This window comes from Epinephelus fuscoguttatus, linkage group LG8 (assembly GCF_011397635.1).
Source record: "Epinephelus fuscoguttatus linkage group LG8, E.fuscoguttatus.final_Chr_v1".
Taxonomy (NCBI): Eukaryota; Metazoa; Chordata; class Actinopteri; order Perciformes; family Serranidae; genus Epinephelus; species Epinephelus fuscoguttatus.
The window spans coordinates 24,329,730-24,353,589 of record NC_064759.1 but is presented as its reverse complement, the minus strand read 5'-3'; the positions used below and the strand labels follow the sequence as shown (position 1 = coordinate 24,353,589).

The 23,860-nt window shown below is 39.6% G+C and overlaps 1 protein-coding gene across 2 annotated transcripts; it reads right to left on the bottom strand.

Annotated features, from left to right (window-relative positions):
* Positions 1-1,979: 1,979 nt before the first annotated feature.
* On the bottom strand, positions 1,980-21,504 carry zbtb32 (zinc finger and BTB domain containing 32). 2 transcript variants are annotated; one of them, XM_049584618.1, is made up of 5 exons: positions 21,358-21,504; positions 10,702-11,763; positions 9,619-9,728; positions 4,899-5,066; positions 1,980-3,540 (listed from the first exon to the last, which is right to left on the bottom strand). In XM_049584618.1, the coding sequence occupies exons 1-5, from the start codon at positions 21,432-21,434 to the stop codon at positions 3,311-3,313; spliced, it is 1,647 nt and encodes a 548-aa protein (XP_049440575.1). In that variant the 5' UTR covers positions 21,435-21,504; the 3' UTR covers positions 1,980-3,310. The 2 variants fall into 2 exon arrangements, with proteins under 2 accessions (XP_049440575.1, XP_049440576.1); XM_049584619.1 differs by lacking the exon at positions 21,358-21,504 and adding an exon at positions 14,895-14,981.
* Positions 21,505-23,860: the final 2,356 nt, after the last annotated feature.

Sequence of the window (23,860 nt, the reverse complement as noted above, 5' to 3'; positions counted from 1 at the left end):
ACGTATCTCATCATTTAAACTCAAATGTCATCTTAAGTTGACACTGATGTGTAGCTATGCCAATATGCCAGTGTTGCCGGGGTTTTAAGAGTGGAGTGTAGCAAAGTAAAAACAGTGATGTTAGGTGATACAGCATTTATAACTTACCATTCATGTAAAAAAAAAAAATTGACCCCTCTTTGGTTCCTGCATACAGCTTGACAACAGCATGACAACAGCGCTTGTTCCGTTCGTGGCGCTGATGACTATTGTTAATCTTCCCACGGCGCTCATTGGATGGATTGTTTTTCAACCGAGAAACTGCTGCTTCATGTCATGATGCCAGACAATTCTTTCTACTTGGAGTAGTTGGGTTCAAAGGTCTGGACTCAGAACGGGCCTTTTCTGGTTGCTTAGCTATGATTGGACAATTACCTTTCCAAGACGGGGTTAAGCTATGGGCCAATTCCATTTAGCTGCTTCAATTTTAAGCTCCTGGTATTGTGCATAGTGTCATAGCTTAATGCAACACTTGAGTAGAACAGAGCCATGGTTAATGTTATTAGTGGCACCTGTGCTTTTCTGACTATGACAAGTCAAAATGGCTGCTGTGAAAAAGCCCTCTTAAATCATCAGATGTGATGCATGATGCCTGCAATGATGGCTAAATGGATTATCTGTTAGAGTGGATTATCAGTCTCTGTGAGATGTCATGTACTGTACATGTCATGTGTAGACACAGGGACCCCAACACAGACTGCTGGACAACAAACTGGTCACAATATTACATTTGCTCCTGGGCCAGGGCAATGGAAAGGATTTATGAGGGAAACCAGTTTCTGTATCCGCAGTAGAAAGAAAGAAAAGGTTTTCATTTAAATCGCAAAACACGGAAGACACTTCATCTTCTTCACATTGTAAGAAGTCAGGCTAGACTTTATACTTCATGATTTTATAGTCATTAATGCTGTTATGTGCGGGGATATGTGTTGGCAGCTCGCCTCTCTCTTCCCTCTCTGTCCTAAGTCCCTCCCACCCCACGACCACAGGCATATACACGTGCTTCTTGTAGTAACTCAGAGCTTCCCATAATATGATTAATATAATCGTACATCATTGTGGAGTTGTGAATGGTGCAGTCACTCTGCCCCGTCTTGTCCTGATCTCTTTCTCTCTATCAGACCAAAAATGAGAGAAGGATTAGCAAGCTAATGTTAGCCACCCCACCGTCCTTTTGCCTTGCTTCTCCCTGTTGTGGACTGCTTTCATTGTAGGGCAGCAGCTCAGGAAACATACCTTCAGTAAGTGGCTGTATTGGCTAAAATTCTGTCAGCACAATATCAGGCTGGTGGCCAGTGGAAGCCAGGTCTGACCTTCTAGTTGATCTGGTGGGAGGAGAGGAGTTGTCCACTCGTCCAGAGCTGGGGTTTGTGCTGGCTGGATTTGTGTGGCCATAGATAGTGCTGAGGTGGTCTGTGGCAGCAGTGAGGCTGATGACACAGTGCGATTGGAGACTCTAACTAATATAAGCTAGGCCTGTGTAAATGTAAACATTAAGCAGCAGCCATGAGCCTTTGGCTCCGGTTAGCAGAAGGCGAAACTATTAACACTTGTATTGTTTGGTTTACTGTCAGACAGATGGGCTTAACTCAGCCCTGCAACTGCCACAGATACTGGATTTTTTTATTTATTTATTTTTTTCCAGAACATTTCATTTATTGATCACTATCGGGTTGTAAAGATAAGTTCAACAAATAGAACAAAAAAATGCCTCAAAATAAGAATCCTACCCCAGCTTTAAAGTCAAGCTAAAATCCTATAGTTTTTTTTCTTTTACCAGCAAAGTAATAACAGCGTGCTTTAATTACTTTTTCTTAGATTTAATGCTAAAAAAAGTGGTTTGCTGCCCCCTCTTGCCCAGCATTTCCTTAAAACATTAACATCTCTTTCACTATCTGTACAAATGACAAAGAATTTCAAAGATAGTAGTTGTCTGTAAGCTTGTTTATTCAATGCATCAGTTGTTTAAAACACGGCATATTGATCCATTAAAGCCTATAAATGAAAAACAAACATTCATCTTATACCCCATATTGAGAACATAATGTACAAATCAAACAGCTTTCAGTGGAAACAGGCTTGAAAGCTCTACCAAAAGCTCCCTCTGGGAAGCAATGTGCATGATTACATACTGTACATATGATATGGGGACTTCTGGCGTAACTTCACAGTCGTATTACTTGTGTGGTGCTTGCAGAGAGGCAGGTAAAATACCTCTTGGTATTTACTCAGTATATCCAAGCCTTTGAACTGCAACTAGTGAAGCCAGCCCTGCATCAGTGGCTGACAATATATCTACTAAAGTAAACAAATTACACTAAAATCTACTAATAAGAAAAAAAAATAAATAAAATGCGTAGCTGTTGTAGCTGCCTGCAAAAGCTCAGTTATTCTTATCTCAGTGAACCAGAGCACTTTAATAAGCTGTTCAGAACATTCCTTATTGTCAGTGTTACATGAATGCAGTCTTCTTAAAATGCTTTAATGGTAAAATAAATGGGATTTGGCTGAGTTTTGTCTCATAAGCAGTGCCAGGCCTTGAGGTCATGTTGACAGTGGAGAACCCTTCCACCCCTCTCTCTCTGCTTTTCTCTGAGAGTAAACTAACACAGGACAAAGGCACTATTTTAAATAATGAAATAGAGATTTGAATCTACTAGATGGTGTAATGAATTATTGCAGACACACAGACAGATTCTGACTTCTCAGCCTCTCAGCCACTGGTCCCATTTCGACATGGAGATGCATTTGTGAGCACTACTACAGAAAAAGCACTGATTGTTCCAGTGGTTGCCCTCATGAGGGCGCTATAAACCTAGGTCAAACTTACAAAGTTTACACATGCGGTCCAATAATTATGAAAGTAAGAGGGAAGGTGCCCCTGCGTCATTTGACAAGGCGGAGCTGTTGATGTGGCTTTAATACACATACATGACCCTAATGTGAAATGGAAATCACTTTCAGTACCTTTTCTGACATTTCATTGGAAATTAGTGCCACATTTCTCTGTTCTATAGTTGTGAATGTGAAACGGTTTCAGTTTGTATAGACGTAACTGCAACACCTGTGATAGCTCTAGTTTGTGCCTGTTGTGTATTGTTGTAACTTAAAAACAGCTGCAAGTGTTAAAGGACTTTCTTGGCTTTTCTAACACTATCCCTCAACACAGGCGCTTTGCTCTGTTATTCAAATGTACTGATAGGTCATGAGAGGCACAAACTAAAGTTACTCTTATGAGAACTCTGTGTCAACAGCAGTGTCTGTGTGAGGCTCAGATGTGCGAGTTGTACAGGTAGGTGCTGTTGATGCTCCAGTCGGGAGGGAAGTCCTGCACCGCGTGACTCTTGATGTGCCTCTGCATGGCGACCAGGCTGTTGCAGAACTCCAGGCACACCGTGCACTGGTAGGGCGTGGCCCCGCCGTGAGTCCGCAGGTGCTTGATCATGGCTGAGTAGTCCCGTGAGCGCTGACCACAGAGACGACACTCGAAGGGTTTCTCTCCTTAAAAGGGGGAAAGAGAGGTGTGCTTACATGACAGAGGGCACATATAACTTTAGGCGTGTTCGACCATTTGTTATTTTTATATTCTGGGATGACACCTGACTGCAGTTTATCCTGTCTCTCTCTGTCCTGTTGAGACATATACTGCGTATGCAGTTATGTACAACTTACAGATATGTATATCCATGATTGTATATTGATGTAACAGATATTAAAAAATTAATAGTAATCAGCTATCATTCGAAACACAAAATACAGGTAACATTAAAACTCAATAGCAAATCCTTGAGCTTTTGAAAATTGTGTGTGACAGATAGTCTGAAAAAAATATAGTTATTAGTTTATATTAGTTGAAATATATATACGGTTAGCATTTTTCAATTTTAGGACAAATTCAAATATTCAATATAATAGGCAAAAATACATTTAATTTATAATTTATCTTGAATGCCGACCCAGTCTATCTGAAAAAAGTGACCTATTTTGTAAGGTATCTGTTTAGCACCCTTTCTGTGGTTTAACAGCACATTTCAACTAATTAACTATTTAATTAATTAACTAATTATTTTTTAAACACATGCTTTGTTTTAGCCAGTGTTTTTTAATTATTTAATTACAACTTGGAGAATAATTAGCTAAAAATACGTAATGTATCGCGCCGAATACTGATGATACTGTGCAACTATTATTACGTGATAACACATTTGCAAAGGCACACTTTGAATTACATTAAACCACAGAAATAACCATAATAGCTTCAAAACCATTACAGCTGAGATGATTACTGTTCAGTGGATTTTCTCTCTCACGGAAGTTTCGAGTTCCTGTAAGGTGTGTTTCATAATATTAAAATGAGTAAAGCTTGGTTAAGAAAATCTGTAACACAAAGGTCTGCTTTGGAAAATGTTCATCAGTAATGTTTTCATAGTGAAAACATGCAAAAGTGCTGAGATGGTCCCATAAGCTAAAAAACTTAATAACAACAAACCTGTCTCTGATCTGTTTGCCTTTAGAGACATTAAAGCAACCTCTGACTGATCCTGCCAGTACTTTTCAGTTGTTTAATGCCACTGGCTTCTTATAGTCAAAGTTCACACATGGCCCAGTTTATCTGTCTCCACTTTTGGACAACAAGAAATATATATATGAATGTTGGGATTAAGGTTTATTGGTAATTTTACAATTATATTTCATAGTCTTAGATCCAAACGTGTTGTATGTACGTACTCAGTGAGTACTGGGCACAGAGCTGGAGTTACAACTTTGTTTCTGAAAAAATATATGATATCAGCAACTTCTGCGAAGCTATCAGACGAAGCACTTTTCGTCTTTCACGGCCGATTTAACAATGTGCTTACCAGTGTGAACTCGATGGTGTGTGTCCAGTTGGTGTTTCAGACTAAACTTCTTGGGGCAGTGTTGGCACTGGTAGGGTTTTTCTCCTCTGTGTTCTTGTCGAAGGGATTGCGGTTCATGCTGCGCCACATCATCTCTTCCACAGAACCGACACCCTGCACACACCTCACCTGTGAAAACAACAAATAAGGGAAACAGGACAAGGTGTGAACACTGTGGTGGGCAACGAAGAGCCTTCTTTTTTATAAAAACACCATATTTCAGTTGTGGTTCAACTCCTGCAGCAGCCAACACTCCTGTCAAAGCGACGTAGAGGAAGGTATAGAGCCCCCCCATTTTCATTCTAACTACTATTTAACACAGTAATAGATGTGAGCAGGTATTGTTTTCTGCCCTTATGCTTTTTCTTTTGCCCCTATGTAGAAATTATAATGTTTATGTCCTACTTTAGTCCTAGAAAAACACATGAAAAGCTGTAGTTGGTAACTTTCATAAAACATTTCATATTTTAAACAACTGTCACTATAGTAGCATATGATGAGACAGATAATCTGTGGACAAAATTATGTTCCTCTGCCTCCTCACAGTTTTCACAAAAACATTTGCAAGTATCCACCACATGTAAACGAAAGCAACCATTCAGAGCCGAGGAGTCCCTAACGCAGCTCAGTCATGTCAATGAGTGCTCATGAACTGCAGTCAAACGAGGCAGCGCTGAGCAAATATGATTCGAGATTCTGTTCATTGCCTATTTTTTTACCTGTTTTTACAGTTTAGCTGCAAGCACTGCCGACCTGCCACTGGCTAGGGCACTTTCTCATGGTACGGCTAAACAGTACACTAAAATATGTTTCTGAAAACAGTTAAGGTGAGAAAAAGGACAATGCAGTAACAGAATCTTGATTTATATCTGATCAGTGTAAACAGTTTGACTGAATGATAGTAATGATTGACAGCTGCATTCGAGACTCCTAAGCTCTAATGGGTGCTTTTCTTCAGCTGCGGTATATTCCAGCAAACGCCACTTTAATCAGCAAACATTTTTCATCATTCATGATGTGTAAAAGTTAAGGGGGTAGAGATGCAGTGGTTAATTTAGGAATATTCCCCAACAGTGGTGGTGGAAGTGAAACGCGGGATGTTGGACAATGAGGATGATGGGATGAGGAGCAGGACTGGGCAGTGGATATGCTGAAGGAGGGTTGCATGTGTTTGTCCTTAAATGACAACTGATTGTAGCAGGGAGGAGAACGGTTTTAAATTTGACAGCAATGATATGATTGAGATCGTGGCAAAATCTGGTTGGATACATTTAGAGCAGTGCCCGTACTCAGCTGATAGATTAGAAACTGGAATGAGGCAGACAGATTTCTGAATCAGAGCGTAAAGAGATCCTTCCTGTCTGAACTTCTGCTAAACTACATTAGAAGCAGTAATGAGGAGGGTTTTTTTTTTCTCTGACTGCCTCATGTACAGTGCTGCTATATGGATATAGAGACAGTTTCAGCAAATATGACGCAAAGTTATTTTTATATAAGTTACCAACCATAACTTTAAAGAGCAGTGAGATTTGCAGGCCACCAAAAGGACAAATTACTTGCAAGAGGGTGAGCTTAATTCATTTTAGAGCTGCTTGATTAGTAGATTAATCAAGAAAATTAATTGGCAGATGATTCGATAATTATTAATGGTCTTAGTCTGTAGTTCCAGCTCCTCTTGTTTGATGCTTTTCTTCTTTTGTATGATAGCAGATTTTATCTTTGGGTTTTTGACTGCTGGTTAAAGGGTACATATTATGCAAAATGCACTTTACCATGGGTTTCTAACAAAAATGTGTGTCCCCAGCCTGTCTACAAACCCCAAGTCCATGCTCTCTCTTTTCCCTGCATTTCATTGATGTTTAGATGTTTGTTCCACCCATTAAATCAGGATAACTGCTGCCGACCTCTTTCATTCCCTCCAAAACGCAAAGATGTCAAAGTTACACGCAAAGCACGGCAGTTGCTCTGTTTTTGGCTGCACAAACGAACACACACAGAACACGCGTCTGAGGATCTGAGGACCCAGTGGATTCATTTTGTTTTTAATGGGAATATACCCACAACAACTGCTCAAGTATTGTATGTGTGTGCTAACAATTTTACCTCGGACTGCTTTCTCAACGAGAGCCAGTACAAAGCAGGATTCAGTGCATTTCTCAAGATAAAGCACGGATCTGTGCCGGCTGTCCGTGACCTAACTTCAAACATGGGAGCTGTATGTTTGTCCGTTTTCTATTGTTTTATTGTTTATAATGTGGTGGCCTGTTGACTGTGATGTTAGCATGGTAGCTAGCGGGGCTAACATTAATTTCAGTTATAGACTAATTATAGACTCAAGGGGACAGAAGCCTCTCCGTCTGGGTCAGATTTGTACGGTTTAACTAAAGTGCCTGTAACACCAGCCATGTCTTTGTCATTTGACATTTGCATTTAAAGCTACAGACACAGAAACGGTGCTTTTTGTGCAGGGATGAAACCGAGGGGTTTATAGGCGTCCTTAAATTCAGGACTGGAGTGGATTTTTAGCAACAAACTTCAAAGATGTTTTTGGGGACCTCCATAACCTATGTAAACTTGTTGAAAAGGATTATAATATGTGCTCTTTTCCAGGTTTTCCATGATAATGCAGTCGTTCGCCTCCTCCACAGAGGAAGAAGCCTCTTGGAGTTTCTCCTCTTGAACTGGACTCCCTTTTTGCTTTTGATCGTTCTCCTCTGCACTTCCTTCTTCTTCTTCTTTGATGCATGTGATTTCCCTTCTTTTGCCGTCCTCTCTGGCTGTGTAGTCGAGGTTGTCCAGCTGTTTGCGGCACTGGTCCTCCAGCGGCTGCATCTCCAACAGCTGAGCCGCTCTCAGCAGCAGGTGCAGGTCGTTCTCAGACACCTCAAGAGTTTGTGTGTATGTGAAGTCTAGAACTTGCTGGAAGGTGCGTGGTGAGAAATACTCCAGCGTGCAGTGGACCGGGCTGTCCGTGTCTCCCTGGGTTAGCTGCTGCGCTAGTCTTCTGCTAGCACAGGCCAACACTAGCCGATGAGCCCTAAAAGTTTGCATTTAAAGCTACAGACACAGAAACGGTGCTTTTTGTGCAGGGATGAAACCGAGGGGTTTATAGGCGTCCTTAAATTCAGGACTGGAGTGGATTTTTAGCAACAAACTTCAAAGATGTTTTTGGGGACCTCCATAACCTATGTAAACTTGTTGAAAAGGATTATAATATGTGCTCTTTAAATAAAACAAACTTGGACTTTCTCACTGTTCTCTAACTTTTATAGACCGAACCATTAACTGATTTATTTCAAAAGTAATCAGCAGGTTAATTAATAATGAAACAGTGCAATCCCGGTTAAACTGACAGTAGCAGTTTCACTCAGGATGATTATACTCCCTGAACGCCTTGACACGATAGTAATTAATCATATTACCAGTTAATAAATACAGTTTACTTCACAAGGTTAACAATACTGTATTAGTCATATACACAGTAGTTTAATCACCTTTCAGAGGTACAAGTCTTTTTTAGACCAGCATCCTGTTGCAACACAATAAATTCAGTTTGTACAAGCTTACTTTCCTGTCACACTGCACACGTGTCTCAAACACAGCCACATATCTTAGTGAGTCTTTTTAAAATTACAAAGGTGTGATTTTGAGGTTAAAGCAGCAACTCTGAAGCCTTTCGGTGCCTTACATGTTTTTTAGGGTTTCTAAAGTGAAAACTTGAGCCTCATAGTATATAGACAGGATGCTGAAATAGGTAGGGGGTGTACTGTAGTGAGGGAAATTGAGAGAATAAACCACAACAATTGAACACTCACCACTCTAAACACAAGCTACTGAGACCTGTTGCCATTAGCATGCTTCCTGTCCAATATTTCTCTGTAGTTCACACTTTGAAGACCTAGCAGCGTATAGAGATAATGCTTTAATTTACATTGCCCCTTTTAACACACTAATGAAATTTAGGTACAAATAAAAACCGTATAATGAAACACCACAAAGCACCACTGAACACAGGTGCTTGAATGCTTCATTTATACTCTTTTTCATCTACATGTTTTTACACATTTTATGTAGTTATATACTAGAGAGAGATTTTCAATAAGTGCCTGAGCAGTATTATGATGCACTTGCAGACACTAAAGCACAGTTTTACCAAAGCCTAATCTCTTCAAGTATGAACATAATGTTCTGTCAGATAAAACAAGTTAATCAGCTTGATTGTACAAGACAAACTATCATACTTGCACATGCACATACACACACACACACGCTCTGTTGTTTTTTGTGTGTATTGCAGTGCCTTACATTCCTATTACAGTCCTTAATTAAGATAAATTAATATGTATGATTTTTGTTTGGTACAGGACAAACCACTGTTGCGATGCACTGCATACTGTACTGCATATATCTAGCTGTATCTAGTAACCACACTCCTGCTCCTGCTGCACCATGCTCTCAAAACCACAACTCTCTTTATCACTTTCCATTGCGTAGCGACGTAGCTGGAGCTGCCGAGGTTAGGGGTCACAACAAGAACTGTCTTACTGTGTGTTAATTTGATTGGCTCTACACAAGATAAGCACTGTGACAGCTTTGATCGTGCTATGTAGTAATGTCAGTGTGTTCAATATGTTGTAATCATGAAAAAACAGTATGCTGCGTGTTATAATCATATCATTACCTGGTGGTGTGGAGGCTGACTCCCGCAGCACTGGATCACCACGGGGGCTTGCACTGCAGTGTTGGCAGTCTTTAACTCTCTCTCTGCTGGCTTTGGGCACCTCATGGTACCTGTGGAAAATACATTTTCTGATGCAACAGTTGCAAAAACAATTCTGAAAATACTTTTTGTTTGTGCTCCAAAGAGATGTGTCACTGGAGAGTTATACAGCAAGCAAAATTCTCATGAGAAAATGTGTCTGTCTGCAAATTTTCAGCATTATGTGTTATCAGAGATTACATCCTTTAACACCCTTTCCTTCCTCTCCATCCACGACCACAAGATATTTATAGCGCTCATTCTGGGTATATGCGCCTTTAACTTTCATATAATGTGACAGTAGAAAGAGCAGAATGATCAAGAGACACCGAAAAATAGCCCTTTACCCCTACACACAAACACACAAAAATGTTTTGAACAATTTCTTGTGGTACAGACAGGGCCAGTCTACACACTGAAACCGTGTTTCAGTGGGTGGAAAATCTTGAATTCTGCAAAGGAGGGGAGAAATTTAGGGGGCTCCCCTTAACACACTTGGTAGTTACACTGTGTGGAACACTGTACACGACGTATAGACTTGACAAAAGGAGGTAAATCAGCCAAAAAACAAAGTCAAGAGGGTTTCACTCTTATCTAGTAGTATCACAACAGGGGAGCGGTACATTCATTCAGAATTAGAGCTAAGTATGTTTGTTTTAATCCAACAAAAAACATTAAAACTTATAATTATCTTTATTGGAAAATTAACTTGAATGTCTTTTGCTCTTGTGCTGGGATTGTTTTGAAAACTGGCATTATGATTTCTCAAAAAAAAAAAAAAGGAAGAAAAAGACAAACTAGGACGGGCAGCAAAGGGTTAACAGGTGAAACTGCTCTAGTTGGAAAGTGCAGGAGGCTCGATCACAGACAAACAGCAGTGAGTCAGGTACCATAGCTGTCGCAAGGGAACAACTGAGCAAATTAGGGGATTCTAAATGACTGTGAGAGGAAAAATAAGGAGACAACAACTGAAGTTTCCAAAATCATGTCCGAATGCTGACTTACCTCGGCTCGCTGGTTTGAGCAGCTCCAGTAAACACTCTCTGGCTGGGTTTTTTTCTTTTCAGCAGGCTCTGCTTGATTATGCTCCCCATCCCCGTAGACCCGGCGTAAAGGTTTTGTGTGTAACGTGGATAAAAGCCAGAGTAGCCCATTACCGAGCTGTGAACAGGGGTCTGAAAACGAGAGCTGAACAGGGGGAACATGTGGGGGGCGGAGAGGGAGAATGGGTATGCTACAGAGGACTGGTTTGGGGACTGAAGGGGATGAGCTGCAATTAAGCTCGAATAGTTCTCCGCTATCTGCCTCAGGGTGCTCACTGAGCTCCACATGTTTGGAGGGAAAGTCCAGGGAGAGGAGAAGGAGGAACTGCTGCTGGCAGGCCTCGTGATAACACTGTCTCTGTTACTGGATGGTGCTGACACAGGGGGTAGTTTGGGCTTCTTTCTCGGGGATGGCGGACTGTCAGGGTTCTTAGCAGGATCGGAGAGCGAGAGGTTTTCCATGATAATGCAGTCGTTCGCCTCCTCCACAGAGGAAGAAGCCTCTTGGAGTTTCTCCTCTTGAACTGGACTCCCTTTTTGCTTTTGATCGTTCTCCTCTGCACTTCCTTCTTCTTCTTCTTTGATGCATGTGATTTCCCTTCTTTTGCCGTCCTCTCTGGCTGTGTAGTCGAGGTTGTCCAGCTGTTTGCGGCACTGGTCCTCCAGCGGCTGCATCTCCAACAGCTGAGCCGCTCTCAGCAGCAGGTGCAGGTCGTTCTCAGACACCTCAAGAGTTTGTGTGTATGTGAAGTCTAGAACTTGCTGGAAGGTGCGTGGTGAGAAATACTCCAGCGTGCAGTGGACCGGGCTGTCCATGTCTCCCTGGGTTAGCTGCTGCGCTAGTCTTCTGCTAGCACAGGCCAACACTAGCCGATGAGCCCTAAAAGTTTGACTTTTTACTGAAATGATGGCATCGCAGAGCGTCCCCGAGCGACGTAAGGCATCTGCCTGCTGCAGGAAGTGGAAGTATTGGGTGTTGTTGATTCGGATCATTTCTGAGGTTTGTAGAAATGTTATTAAAAGTCTGAGAAAAGAAAGTCATGGGAAGAAAAACAATCAGAGAGAGATCACATCAGATAATGCCCACACTATATTAAAATTGGTGCTATCTACTTGTCAGGTGGTTATCAGATATGTGACATTTCGAGAAATGCTAAATTGTGAGTAGGAAAATCAGCTTGCAAATAACGGCAGGGATTGGTTTGTGATTAACACATAATATGTCTCTCTGTGGTTTGGACAGTTAGTTTTTTTTCCACCCTTTCCAGACAGCATTACCTGCAGTGAGAGTTGAGGGGGCTGAATGTACCGAGGTGCTTTCATCATTTGTTTATATTACAACAAGTTGATTTTTAGATAGTTTACAGGACAGTTTATAAAATATATTTTAGTATGGTATTTATATCTCTCTATATATTTTAATTTAACTTTTATTTTACTGCAAGTAACCCACCCATGTAGTTATATCTTTACAACCAGTGGAATCCACACAAAGAGTTTCAAATATGGTGAAAAACTTTCCTCAATCACAACTGTCTCATATCGTGTCTGAAATGTCTGGTTGATGTGTGGAAATGTACTCCGTTTTGTGAAAGCTTTGATATTCGGCGCTCACATACACACTCTAAAGCCACAAAGACCTAACAGTATATGAAACCATGACTAATGACTGTACACAAGAGTAAACATGAGTAAAGTTTGAGCGTCAAAAACAATAACTGTATTTGGTTGACTGTATTTGGACACGATAAACATCAAATGCAAGAGTGCACGGGGTTGGAACATGCAAATATGTAAGTATGACAGAAATATTTGGAATTTTACACCTAAAATTGAGAACGCATGGATGAAGAGTGTGTCGAAACTACCGGATGCCTGAGAAGTTGTCATCTTCACACAGTCTGAAGTCTATAAAGAACTTTTATGATTATACAGTGTGCGGTCGGTTTCTGAAGCAGAGGTCACAAGTACTGTGAGCTATTACAGAGGCTTTTTTTTTTTTTTTTTTTGCATAATTGCAACCCCATTTGGTCGTCTGATGTTGACTGTAAATGGAAAGTAGATGTGAAACGAAATGACATTTAGTCGTCTTGTTACTGGAATGTTTTTGAAATGTGTATGCATTTTTGCATGCGCACTCTCCAAAACACACTCTCTGTGCTCTTGATCGCATTAATTAATTTAAGTTATTGGAAAATGTTCGCCAAAAAGAAGTGATTCAAAACAGTTCTCTGTTATTTCATTTATGATTTAAACACAATAGCATGTAGCGCAGAGAGTGAAAGTGACAGTGGAAGAGCTTTGGTATCAGATTACTGTATTTAACAACAGTCTAGCAGGCCTAAGGTTTCACTTTAGTGTTCATTTATTAAGTTGAATAAAAGAAATTACAGTTACACAATTTGTAATGCTAAGTGCGCAGTGTTGAGAGCATGTAAGGGAAATTATCATGCAAATAGAGCATGCATCAGTTCAGCGAAGCTTACTGTATCGTCTGCGTACATGGATATAAAGCAGTTGAGAATTTGCAGCTGTCAAAGAAGCACTGCCTGATCAGAATTATAATATATTGCTAATTATTTTATATCATACAACTTAGGTCAGAGTCACAAATCTATGAAATGACGTGTATATATATATATATATATATATATATATATATATATATATATATATATATCTATCTGTCTGTATATATATATATATATATATATATTTGTGTGTGTGTGTGTGTGTGTGTATATATATATATGTATGTGTATATATATATATATATATATATATATATATGTGTGTGTGTGTATATATATATGTATGTATATATATATATATATATATTTTAAGATATTTTTTAGGGCATTATTTTGCCTTTAATTGATAGGATAGTGAGGTGTGAAAGGGGGAGAGAGAGAGGGAGACACATGCAGCAAAGGGCCAAAGGCTGGAGTCGAACCTGGGCCGCTGCGGCAACAGCCTTGTACATGGGGCGCCTGCTCTACCACTAAGCCACCGACGCACCGATGCCCCCATATATTTTTTTAATGTCCAATTTAAATTTCTTCTGTACAGTATGCAGTCATGGATATTTCATAGCAGTCATTTTAATACACATGAATTTCCTTTTTCATAATAATAATAAAAAAACAACAGTAATAAAAACAACAGCGATTATAATAATAGTAATTATGATAATATATGTAATATATGGTAGTATAATTATGTTACTGGGGTAGTCACAGAAGTGTGTGACGATGGTAATATTGCGGGTGGATTTATGCGGCCTTCTACAGTGTATTTTAGGGCGAATAACTTTAAAGCAACTTCAGTAAACAACACGTTACTGTGTGCACAGGGACATTTTGCAGTAGTTTAATGTGTTGTCTAGTATACAGACCTTTAATGTTCATAAGGATATTCTCTTTTCATTGGCAGACAGCTCAGAAATGTTGCTGTCTTTTGGTGGCGAGTGGAGCGCCAGTCCATAAACTTCGTCAACTGTTTCTCAGATTGTATTTTCAAATATTGCGGCCGTCTTCCTACTCTATTGCGATGCACCTGTCGTGCATAATTTTCGATTATGCGTCCAAGTAAAGCATGCAGTAATGTTCTCTTGAAGCCGCTGGCCTTACTGTTATCGTACTGTGTCCTGTTTTTTATGCTTTAAGCCCCTGCAAACCTTTCCTCTATCTTTTCTCTCTTTAGACAGCATTTGATTTTGTTATAAACTGGCTTGTGCAATAATCAAATACCCCTGATGCTCCTCAAATCTACAATGCACTCTTGCAGAGTTATGACATAGTTAGCAGGTCTTTGAGCTCCTTGCAGTCACAGTACTATCTCAGTGCTTACACGGTGGGGGGAGGGAGGGGGGGGGGAACCTCAGATTTACACATCCTTTGACAGGACATGAACTTGACAGCAAGCCTCCCCACAGCTCGCAAGAAAAGGACTGGAGTCACGAGAGAGAAACCTGAAGTTTCAGCCTCCACGGGCAACAGAAGATCAATAGCGGCACACTACACTAGGCTGTGTTTGTAGTAGATCACAGAAAAGAGCTAAAAAAGACCAAAGATGAGCAGTGTTAAAGTTTATCTGCCTGTGGTTTCATGTTTCGGAAACTTAAGAAGCAGCAAGCTGTGTGAATGAGGCACTTACCCGATGTTTAGTGAATGTTCTCCCTCGACAATGCTGAGCTACCTCGCATCATGACTGTGAAGTGACTTGTAGAGTGACATGTCTGTCTGGGTACAGGTTTTGGTGAGGGACAGGGTGGTTTCCTCCTTTGTCTTTACAGTCCCTCCTCTTCAACTTATCTCTGTCCCTTATTGGTTCATTGATTATAGTGCTAAATTTATTTTTGGTGATAAAAGATGGTGACTTTCTCCAAAGTAAACCAATTCTTTTGATTATTTTGTTTTGTTTATTTTACTTAAAGCATTGAGGCAGTTTTACTATTTAATATTCTTTAATTATTGAAGAGGGCAGACAACGTATATTGGTACTGCATGCAAACTACAAACTAAACAGAATTAACAATAGCAGTAACTCATTTTCTGAAACTGAAACATTATTAAACTGTGCGTGTGTGTGTGTGTGTGTGTGTGTGTGTGTGTGTGTGATTGAGAAAGACAGAGAAACAGGGGCAGTGGTTAGAGGGATAGTTGCGTGCCCTACTGATGCTGTATACCTGTATGCTGTACATGATTTCCTCCCCTCCAGCTTCACTCGCTGGTCACTACTTTAATAGGCTGCTCTGTTCTGAGACAAAAACCACTTCAAAGACTGTGATCTTTGGCAGGAAACATAGAGACAAAAGCCCAGTGGTACCGGCATGCTAGGCTAGGCCTGACTGAAACCTGCACCCTCTAAATAGAAATATCTGCTTTGTCCTTTCGATGTGTCAGATGTCGGTGTGAAAACCTGTAAAAAATAGGCCAACTGTAGAGAGCCGGTCAGTTTAGCAGACCTCGACTCCTTTGTTTGTCTTTAATATTCATTAATAATCAAGCAGTGAAAGGTGTGTGCAGTATTATTGAACTAGCTTTGATTAGCAGGCTATTTTGGGTTAGTCAAGTTTTGGAGGCACTTTTTTTTGTGATATTTATATCTTATTTCATCTTCTTTTGCCTTATCCTTCTGTGTTTTTCAAAATTTAAATACAAAGTAATATAATTTGATATAATATGTGGATATATATGCAATTATTTTGAAAATTTGCTCAATGTATTTTTATAATCCAGCTGACAGACACAGTTAGCATGTAGTTGGTGAACATAGTGGAGTATTTAGGCGCTGATAAATTCCTAAGGAGATGGTTGAGGCCAAAACAGAGCAAAAGACAGCGATTATTTGTTGTGGTGTTGGCTAGAGTCTATGTTATGCAGGTTGTTATGAAGTTCCCCTGCCCTAATGGGCCAAATTGTTGTCCCACTATGAAACAAACAATAAATGAAAAGGGCGGAGGACAATCATGAAACTTTTAAGCAACTGAGAAACTCCCAAATGTCATAATGAGAGAAACATTTACAGTAGCAAGTAGAGTAAGTGTAGAAATAAATATGTTGATCACAAACTGAAACAAAAACTGAATAACCCACACAGCTAGTGCTCTCTGCTCTGACCTTTTTTTTAACAGCTGTGATAAAGTGTTGCCAGTAAATTGCAATTGGGGAGCAGATGGCAATTTTCTGACGCAATGAAATTCGATTAATAGGAGTGTAAGCCCATGTAATATCACATGGCAAAAGCCCTTTGAAGTCACATCTGGTATGAACTGGGGAGCAGCAGAAGGAAGATAGTACTGTGTAATGTGGTCACATTTTATTGTTTGACCACGGTAGGGTAGGGCCAAGGTAGGGATGTCACAGTCAACCATTAATTGGTTAAACCCTGAGAATATTTTTGACTGGATACGCAAGTCAGCCTGTAGCTTAATTTGCGCACACACACACACACACACACACACACACACAAACACAGAGTTCTGTGGGAGGGGATGACAGTAGCCCAGCACATTTCAGCCACTTGCCCTTTACTTGCCCAACAGCCAAACGTATTTGTCCAAAATGGAAAATGTAGGCTAATTAAAACAAATAAAATCAGCAGAGATTTGGACAGTTGTTATCATTGCTTGTTATTCCATTGTGCAGCGTATTTAACATCAAAGCTCCTCCATCCAACCTGTGGATGTGCTAAAAAAAATTGCACTCAAGGGAGCTACAGTGTGCAGACCTTTTTACATGCTGTTCATTGAGACCAGAGCTGCCATACAGTCTGAAAGGCAGCCTCTGATTGGTCGACATCATGGACGGCTAGTGGGTGGATAACAACAACAATAACTGTTATGAAAATGGATGAATAATCACTGATGACATTCAGTGTTGGATTTATCATCATGGATTCATTTTAAAAAGTTTCAAAAAAGATGTGGCAGTTCAAGGCTCGATTACACAGCTTCTAAATGGGAAATGATAGTATCAGAGCCCACATTTGAACGTCACAACAGTTAACATTAGCTTTTGAGCAAAAATAAAAAGTAAGCCTCTCGCATGCAGCTTCAGATATATTTAACATTGTTAACGCTATGTCGTATATGACATCATTGATCTTAGATTTAACCTCTCTTGTGTCCAGCATGTCAATTTTTTCAGTCCGCTTCAATTTTTGGCGGTGAGACACGCAGGCACAAGCAGCTCAGCTGGAAAAGCTCAGCTTCAGTGATACTGAACGCAGATAGCATTCACATTTATCCGTCCAATCACACAACTGCATCAGGCATTCCACTTTCTCGATCACAGTTTACTTGCCCTGGGTATGCGTTAATGTCAGGCCCCAGCACCTCTTGTTCATCACTTAATTTTGCGTTTTTTTCTTACAAATTAACTGGTTAGTTACTGGTTGATAGGTGTCAGGCTATCAAAGTAACAATTTAACAAAGGTGGTTCACAGTCAACATTGTTGACATTGTTGTCAGCTGAATAATCACTCAGTTCTCAAAAATTATCTCAGTTTTGTGAGGTAAATATTTCAGGTAAATATAAAGCTGAGTGTCATCAGCATAGCTGTGAAAAAAAGACAAATTTACATATGCTAACTCAGAAACATAATGTAGATTGGTGCTTAACAAAACCTTATGTTACTCCTGATTTGACAATACTCTGAGTCCATGTTATTTTGAACACTGATCTAGTTTCAAGACAGAACAAGAAGTTTATCAGGGTTGAACTCGTGCAGGTTAAGGTTGGCCTAAACAATAGCTGTGCTCAGGTCAACCAGACTGATTAAGAAGGAAAACACTGCCCACTAAAGTGTTGTTCCAGAGAAATGGAAACATCTAAAACCCAACTTAATCAGCTAGATGTTATCAGACAGTTACGCAGGAAATAGATTGCTCTTAGGTGTCATTAGTTCACAACAAAGTTTGGTTTTTACTGTTGAAAATATGCATAATTGGGCTATTTATTTCTTTGACTTTTGTTCTCTGCAGGTCTGTTACAAATTATTGGTACAATAAATCACAGTGCAGATTTTTTTATGGTGGCAGTGAACACAAATAGTGTCAAAGAGGGTGATATTTAATCATTACAATTCAAAAATTACCGTTAAAATACAGTCAACACAGCTAGCTCAACGTATAATTCAGAGACAGCAGTGCCATTAAGACAGAATTTATTAGGGAGTACTAATATTTAAGATTCACAGTTCTAACCAAATGTACACTCATGTCAGCATTAATGGAAAATATAGTTGCCAACACATGAGCTATCCTTTTCCTCATTGCTTCTTTGGGTATCCCCACAAATTATATGGGCCTACGCTTGACCAAAATATACAGCTAATCAGTTGTCTAATTACATAATGGTATGTTTGTAGTCTTTATATGTAGATGTTTTTTCCTGGACACCATCTTTGTAGAATAGATAGCGCTGATAGGGGTAAAATTCTTGTACAAGACTGTTTTCTCTGCAAACGTCGTACTTACTTAATAAACAACAGAAATGGAAAATGGAAGACATGTTTTTAATAACATAGTATGTCAGTTATTCACTATTAAAATAACTTACGTCCTCAGCTTTTAAACAGTATGACCTCAGAATTTTAGGCTAATTGGGACGCTTTAGGCTGCAATCTAAGGTGCTGTAAGTTCCCCCATTGTTCCTCCCTTGTAGTTTGGAGAGAGACATGAAAGGCAGGGGAGAGAGATGAGATATGCCACAAAAGCCCAAGCTGGAATTCCACATGAGCTGCAGTGGTAAAGACTCAGCCTTGATAAATAGGCCCTGTTTAGACGACAACGGTTTCTCTTAAAACGGAATAGTCTGTCCTTTGCGTTTTAAAAAACTTCTGCGTTTATATGACAACGTTATTGAAATGACTTTACTGGAAATGCTGTAGTATGCACGCCAGGCCAATGGGTGGCAGTGTATATTTGCAAACAACACCACGGCATGAAGCCATGCGCCTGGGCTGAAGCGCCTTCATCTACAACGCCGTGATTACAAACCAAAACAAAGAAGACACAATGGCGAAAGCATGCACAGATAACTTTGTCTGGATGGACAATGAGGTGGAGTTGCTATAGTAACAGAAAAGTCTACGTTTTCAGAGGAACTGCATATTGCAAGTACATGACACATGACAACGGAGACTGCCGTTTCCAAAAAAATTGCACTCTGGAATCCATTTTCAAAACGATGTGTTTTCAGGCACCCAAAACACCCCTGTCGCGTAAACAATCGGGACCTTAGTGTGCACTCTCTACCAGGTGAGCTACCAGGGCATCTGCTTTCATCTGCTTATCTTGGGCTGAGTCACAGGGGCAGCAGGCCAAGCAAAGCACCCCAGACATTCCTTTACCCAGCAATGTTTTCCAGCTCCTCCTGGTGGCCCCCAAGGTGTTCCCAGGCCAGATGAGATATGTAATCCTTCCAGCGTATTCTGGGCCTACCTCGGGGCCTTCTAACGTCCTCTTACTGTTAGAACACCAAATGCAAGTGGCATGTAGGGTGGGAGAATTATGTCACAAGGCTGTAAATGAGCGCCAAGTAGTAACAGTTGGTAAAATGAACAACAGCTGATACAGTCCCCTGGATCTTTGCTCCCAAATAATCACATAAATGTACCTTGTAGCCTTGTTATTTTTAAGTACCCCAAAATTATACAAGAACAAGTAGTTTGCCTGTTTGTTGGTCATATGGTCATTTTTAAATGAAATCACATCACGTGTATTAAGTGATGCAGAAGTTATCACTCCATCTTCCCTGAAACGTCCAGATATTTGCTCAGTCACATGCCCTGTAATGACAGAATAGGTACCCAGTAGTTTAAATGTAACTACAGTATAAGCTCTTTGTAAGATCCTGAATTGTTACCACCTTATTCCATAACTTTGTATCTTGTTCCCCATTACCTATATTGGTACATACTGTACTGGTACACCAAAGTAATTATGCCAGTCACTTACAATAACATTTTATGTCCAGAAATGTTTTAGCCATAACCATATCACAAACAGTATTGAAACATATATTCAAGATTAAGACTAAATTTGGTGTGCTGCCCTCCTTTTTTCATGTGCAGTGATGTTTTTGTGTCATGAGTAAAGTGAGCAAAGATACTGATAGGCTGCCAAACCTTACACATACGTATAGGAAAATATGTGGCATCCTGAGTGGCTGCAAACCTCACTCCGAGTTGCATCTTTAAGTGAGAACTACATTCCAAATATGTGGCAGTTTAACACAGGTAGCGTCCTTAACACTTGTGACCAATGTGGTTATGGGACATGCATGAAGTGTTAAACACAAGGGGATTTTGTTAGAATTTCTGTGATCACAGGTTTGCCATGTTGACATTAGGTGATATTTTATGACTTTATTTCTAGATTTTTTTTCCTTTCCTAAGTTTTTTTCAGTTTTCAGTGAATGTCCTTATTTCAGTAGCTATACGTTACTGACCATCCATGATAATTTAATCTGTGTGTGTGTGTGTGTGTGTGTGTGTGTGTGTGTGTGTATGTGCGTGCGCATGCTGACATTTAGGGGCTACTTCACATATCTTTGTCTGTGCAAACAGTTACCATCAAGTATTGCTCAAACCACTGGACAGTCTGATCTCATCTGTTCCTCTCACAGAAATTATCATTATACCAACACTTAAATGTCACCTTGCGCTATATGGGCAGGAGACAGCTATGGCTGATGCAAAGGGCTTCACCTTCCAGTAATATCAAGACTGTCAGTCCCCCACACTGTGCTCCTCAGCACCTGCTATCCCCTCACTGTCAGTTTAACAATCACCATCAGACCCTGCATCAATGCTGACTCACTGAGGTGTCTAACTGTGTGGGTTTTTTGAGGTAAATGCGTGTCTGTGCACATTCTGCATCCACGTGTCCCTCAGCGCCGACACTTCTCATATGATGTTAATTAATTTTATCTTTTAATTCACAGAGTAAGCAACTTCACCTTTGATCTACCTACCGAGCCTTTTAATCTCTGCATACTAAGGGGTTTCATATTGTTGTTTTGTTGAATGAATCAAAGTGTTACTAAGCTAAACAAAATGCACACTCAGACTGCGACGTGATAAAAGTCAAGGTTAATATGAGTCGTCTTACATTACCACAGTGGCGGTATGTGAGCAGTCGACTTCAGAGGAACCGCTACCAAGATGACTGGTGTGCGCTGGAGGCATCAATGGCAAACTGTCACTGTACAGCCACAGAGCCTTTTCACAGTAATCTGGTAAGCAGGACTACCCGTCAGTGTTGTGGTTTGGAAAGAAGTGAACCTGTGCAGGGCTAGGGGCTGGGGCTTTGACGCTTCTTTGTAATTTGTGGGTGAAGGAAGTGTGAGGCCTACCCACGCCTGTGACTGTCAGGTGAATTGGTGCTTGAGAACTGTGTCAAGGCAGCTAATCAGTTGGTTTTTACGAAGGGTCTGGTGTTTATTGATGTTTATCACAGCGTACATTACAGAAATATCATTTGATTAAAGCAGTCATATGCTTAGAAATGACAGGAAATGAACCCCCACAGCTACAGTATATCATTACTCATTGCACTACATCAAAGGAAAATACTCATCAGTTACTAACAATGTTGCAATGATCTGGAGATTATCATGAATAATTAGCGGTGCTGTACATCTCTGAAGTTGTTCGGTAACGGCTGTTTGTTAATGAGGTGATACACATCGCATGTAGCTTTTCCATAGGAAGTGAGCAGCAATTTTGGGCCCACAGAAATGACACTGTGGGCTCAGTATTCACTGAAACTCTATACTGAGAACTGAGAGAAAATCTTATCTTACACCTGACCAAAATCTTGGTTAAGATTTTTATCTCACAGCAAGTTTTACTATCAAATGTGTTTGTATTGCGTCAATGTCTGACACACGGGAGCAGCACTTGAGTCTGTTACATCATTATTGCTGTCAAATCCCTGTGTGCACTGCTCTAAACTTATTTAGGCATTTAGTCCTGAAACCAATTGTAATGTATTGAAATCCATTTTTGCCAATGAAGCTACTCAAAATAATAAATGTTCTCAAAATACTGACTTACAGTTTTTCTTGATTGCCTAGATCAATCAATCTACTTGATTGTCTAGGCATCCACTTGATCTTCATCGTCACCTTCTCAGCACAGCAAAAATCTTCTCTCACATAAGTGAATGGACACATGTGCTCAGGCAAATAAGAAAAAAGTAATATCCCTAATTGAGATATAATGAAAAGTGATAGTAAGTCATTATTATTATATTGCTATATTATTAGCATTTTTGGAGACTTATTAGTTTGAGATATTAACTTGCTATTGTAAAATACTAAGTCATTACTTTGAAATACTCATTAGTTTGAGATATTTGCTCATTATTTTGAGGCACTCACTCAATATCTTGAGATACTCGCCCATTATTTTAAGATACTAAATCACAATTTTGAAATACTCAACCAATATTTTGACATACTCACCCATTATTTTGAGGCCTTCATTCAATATTTTTGAGAAACCCACCCATTAATTTGAGATACCAACTCAGTATTTTGAGATACTCGCCCATTATTTGAGATATTTGCCCATTATTTTGAGATACCACCTCACTGTTTTGAGGCACTCACTCAATATTTTGAGAAACTCGCCCATTATTTTAAAATAATAAATCACTATTTTAAAATACTCACCCATTATTTTGAGATACAACCTCACTATTTTGAGATACCTACCCAATATTTGAGATTTTCATCCACTATTTTGAAATACACACTCATTATTTTGAGATACTAAGTCACTATTTTGAAGTACTCAACCAATATTTTGACATACTCACCCATTATTTGAGATTTTAACCCATTATTTTGAGGCACTCACTATTTTGAGATACTCGTCCATTGTTTTCAGATACTCAACTATTATTTTGAGATAGCCAGAGTTACTAACTTATTATTGTGATAAGCCATTATTTTGATAAAGTTCCTCATTTTTTGTTTTCATTATTATAATTATTACGAGATCCCACGTCATTATTTTGAGACACTCGCTCACTTTAAGATACTAACTCATGATTTTGGGAAAGTTTCTCATTGTAATGACTAACAGAGTTTTTTTTTTTTTTTTTTTTTTCATCACATTGTCAGAAATGGACTTCCATATTGTAATGTATCAAATGTCTTCTGAGTGTACTTTGGGTTTCTTTTTCTCAAGAACTCAACTGAGGAGATGCAGGGAAAGACAAAACCTAATTTTCCACTATGAGTTAGTCAGACAGTTTCCCCTTCTCTTGAATGTGACTTTTACATCATGGGGTTCATTATACATGTTACATCAGGATCAATCGTCAAGCATCTTGCTTCTGTGAGGCGGATGGCCGAATTAAGTTTCCTTGACCTTGTTTTGACCACAGTGTGAGAGACAAAAGCTACGTCAAGAGGTTATTCAAAAAGCACAGACACAGTGTTTTATGGGTCATTCATTTTTTTTTATTACACTATTAATTAGCTTGATCAGTTTTAATTTCTCAGATTGCTTGCAAATACAGTTACACAACAGAGAACATTTTGCCAAATAGGAATATCTGTCTGCTTATTTGTGGAGCATGTCTTTGGTTAAAGGTCTGAATG

Coding starts and splice junctions, on each gene's coding strand:
- zbtb32 (XM_049584618.1), bottom strand. CDS start 21,434: ATGCCTCCAGCGCACACCAGTCATCTTGGTAGCGGTTCCTCTGAAGTC. Junction 11,764..21,357: donor CATACCGCCACTGTGGTAAT/GTAAGACGACTC, acceptor TTCTTTTCTCAG/ACTTTTAATAACATTTCTAC. Junction 5,067..9,618: donor GTCAGCCTCCACACCACCAG/GTAATGATATGA, acceptor TTGTTTTCACAG/GTGAGGTGTGTGCAGGGTGT.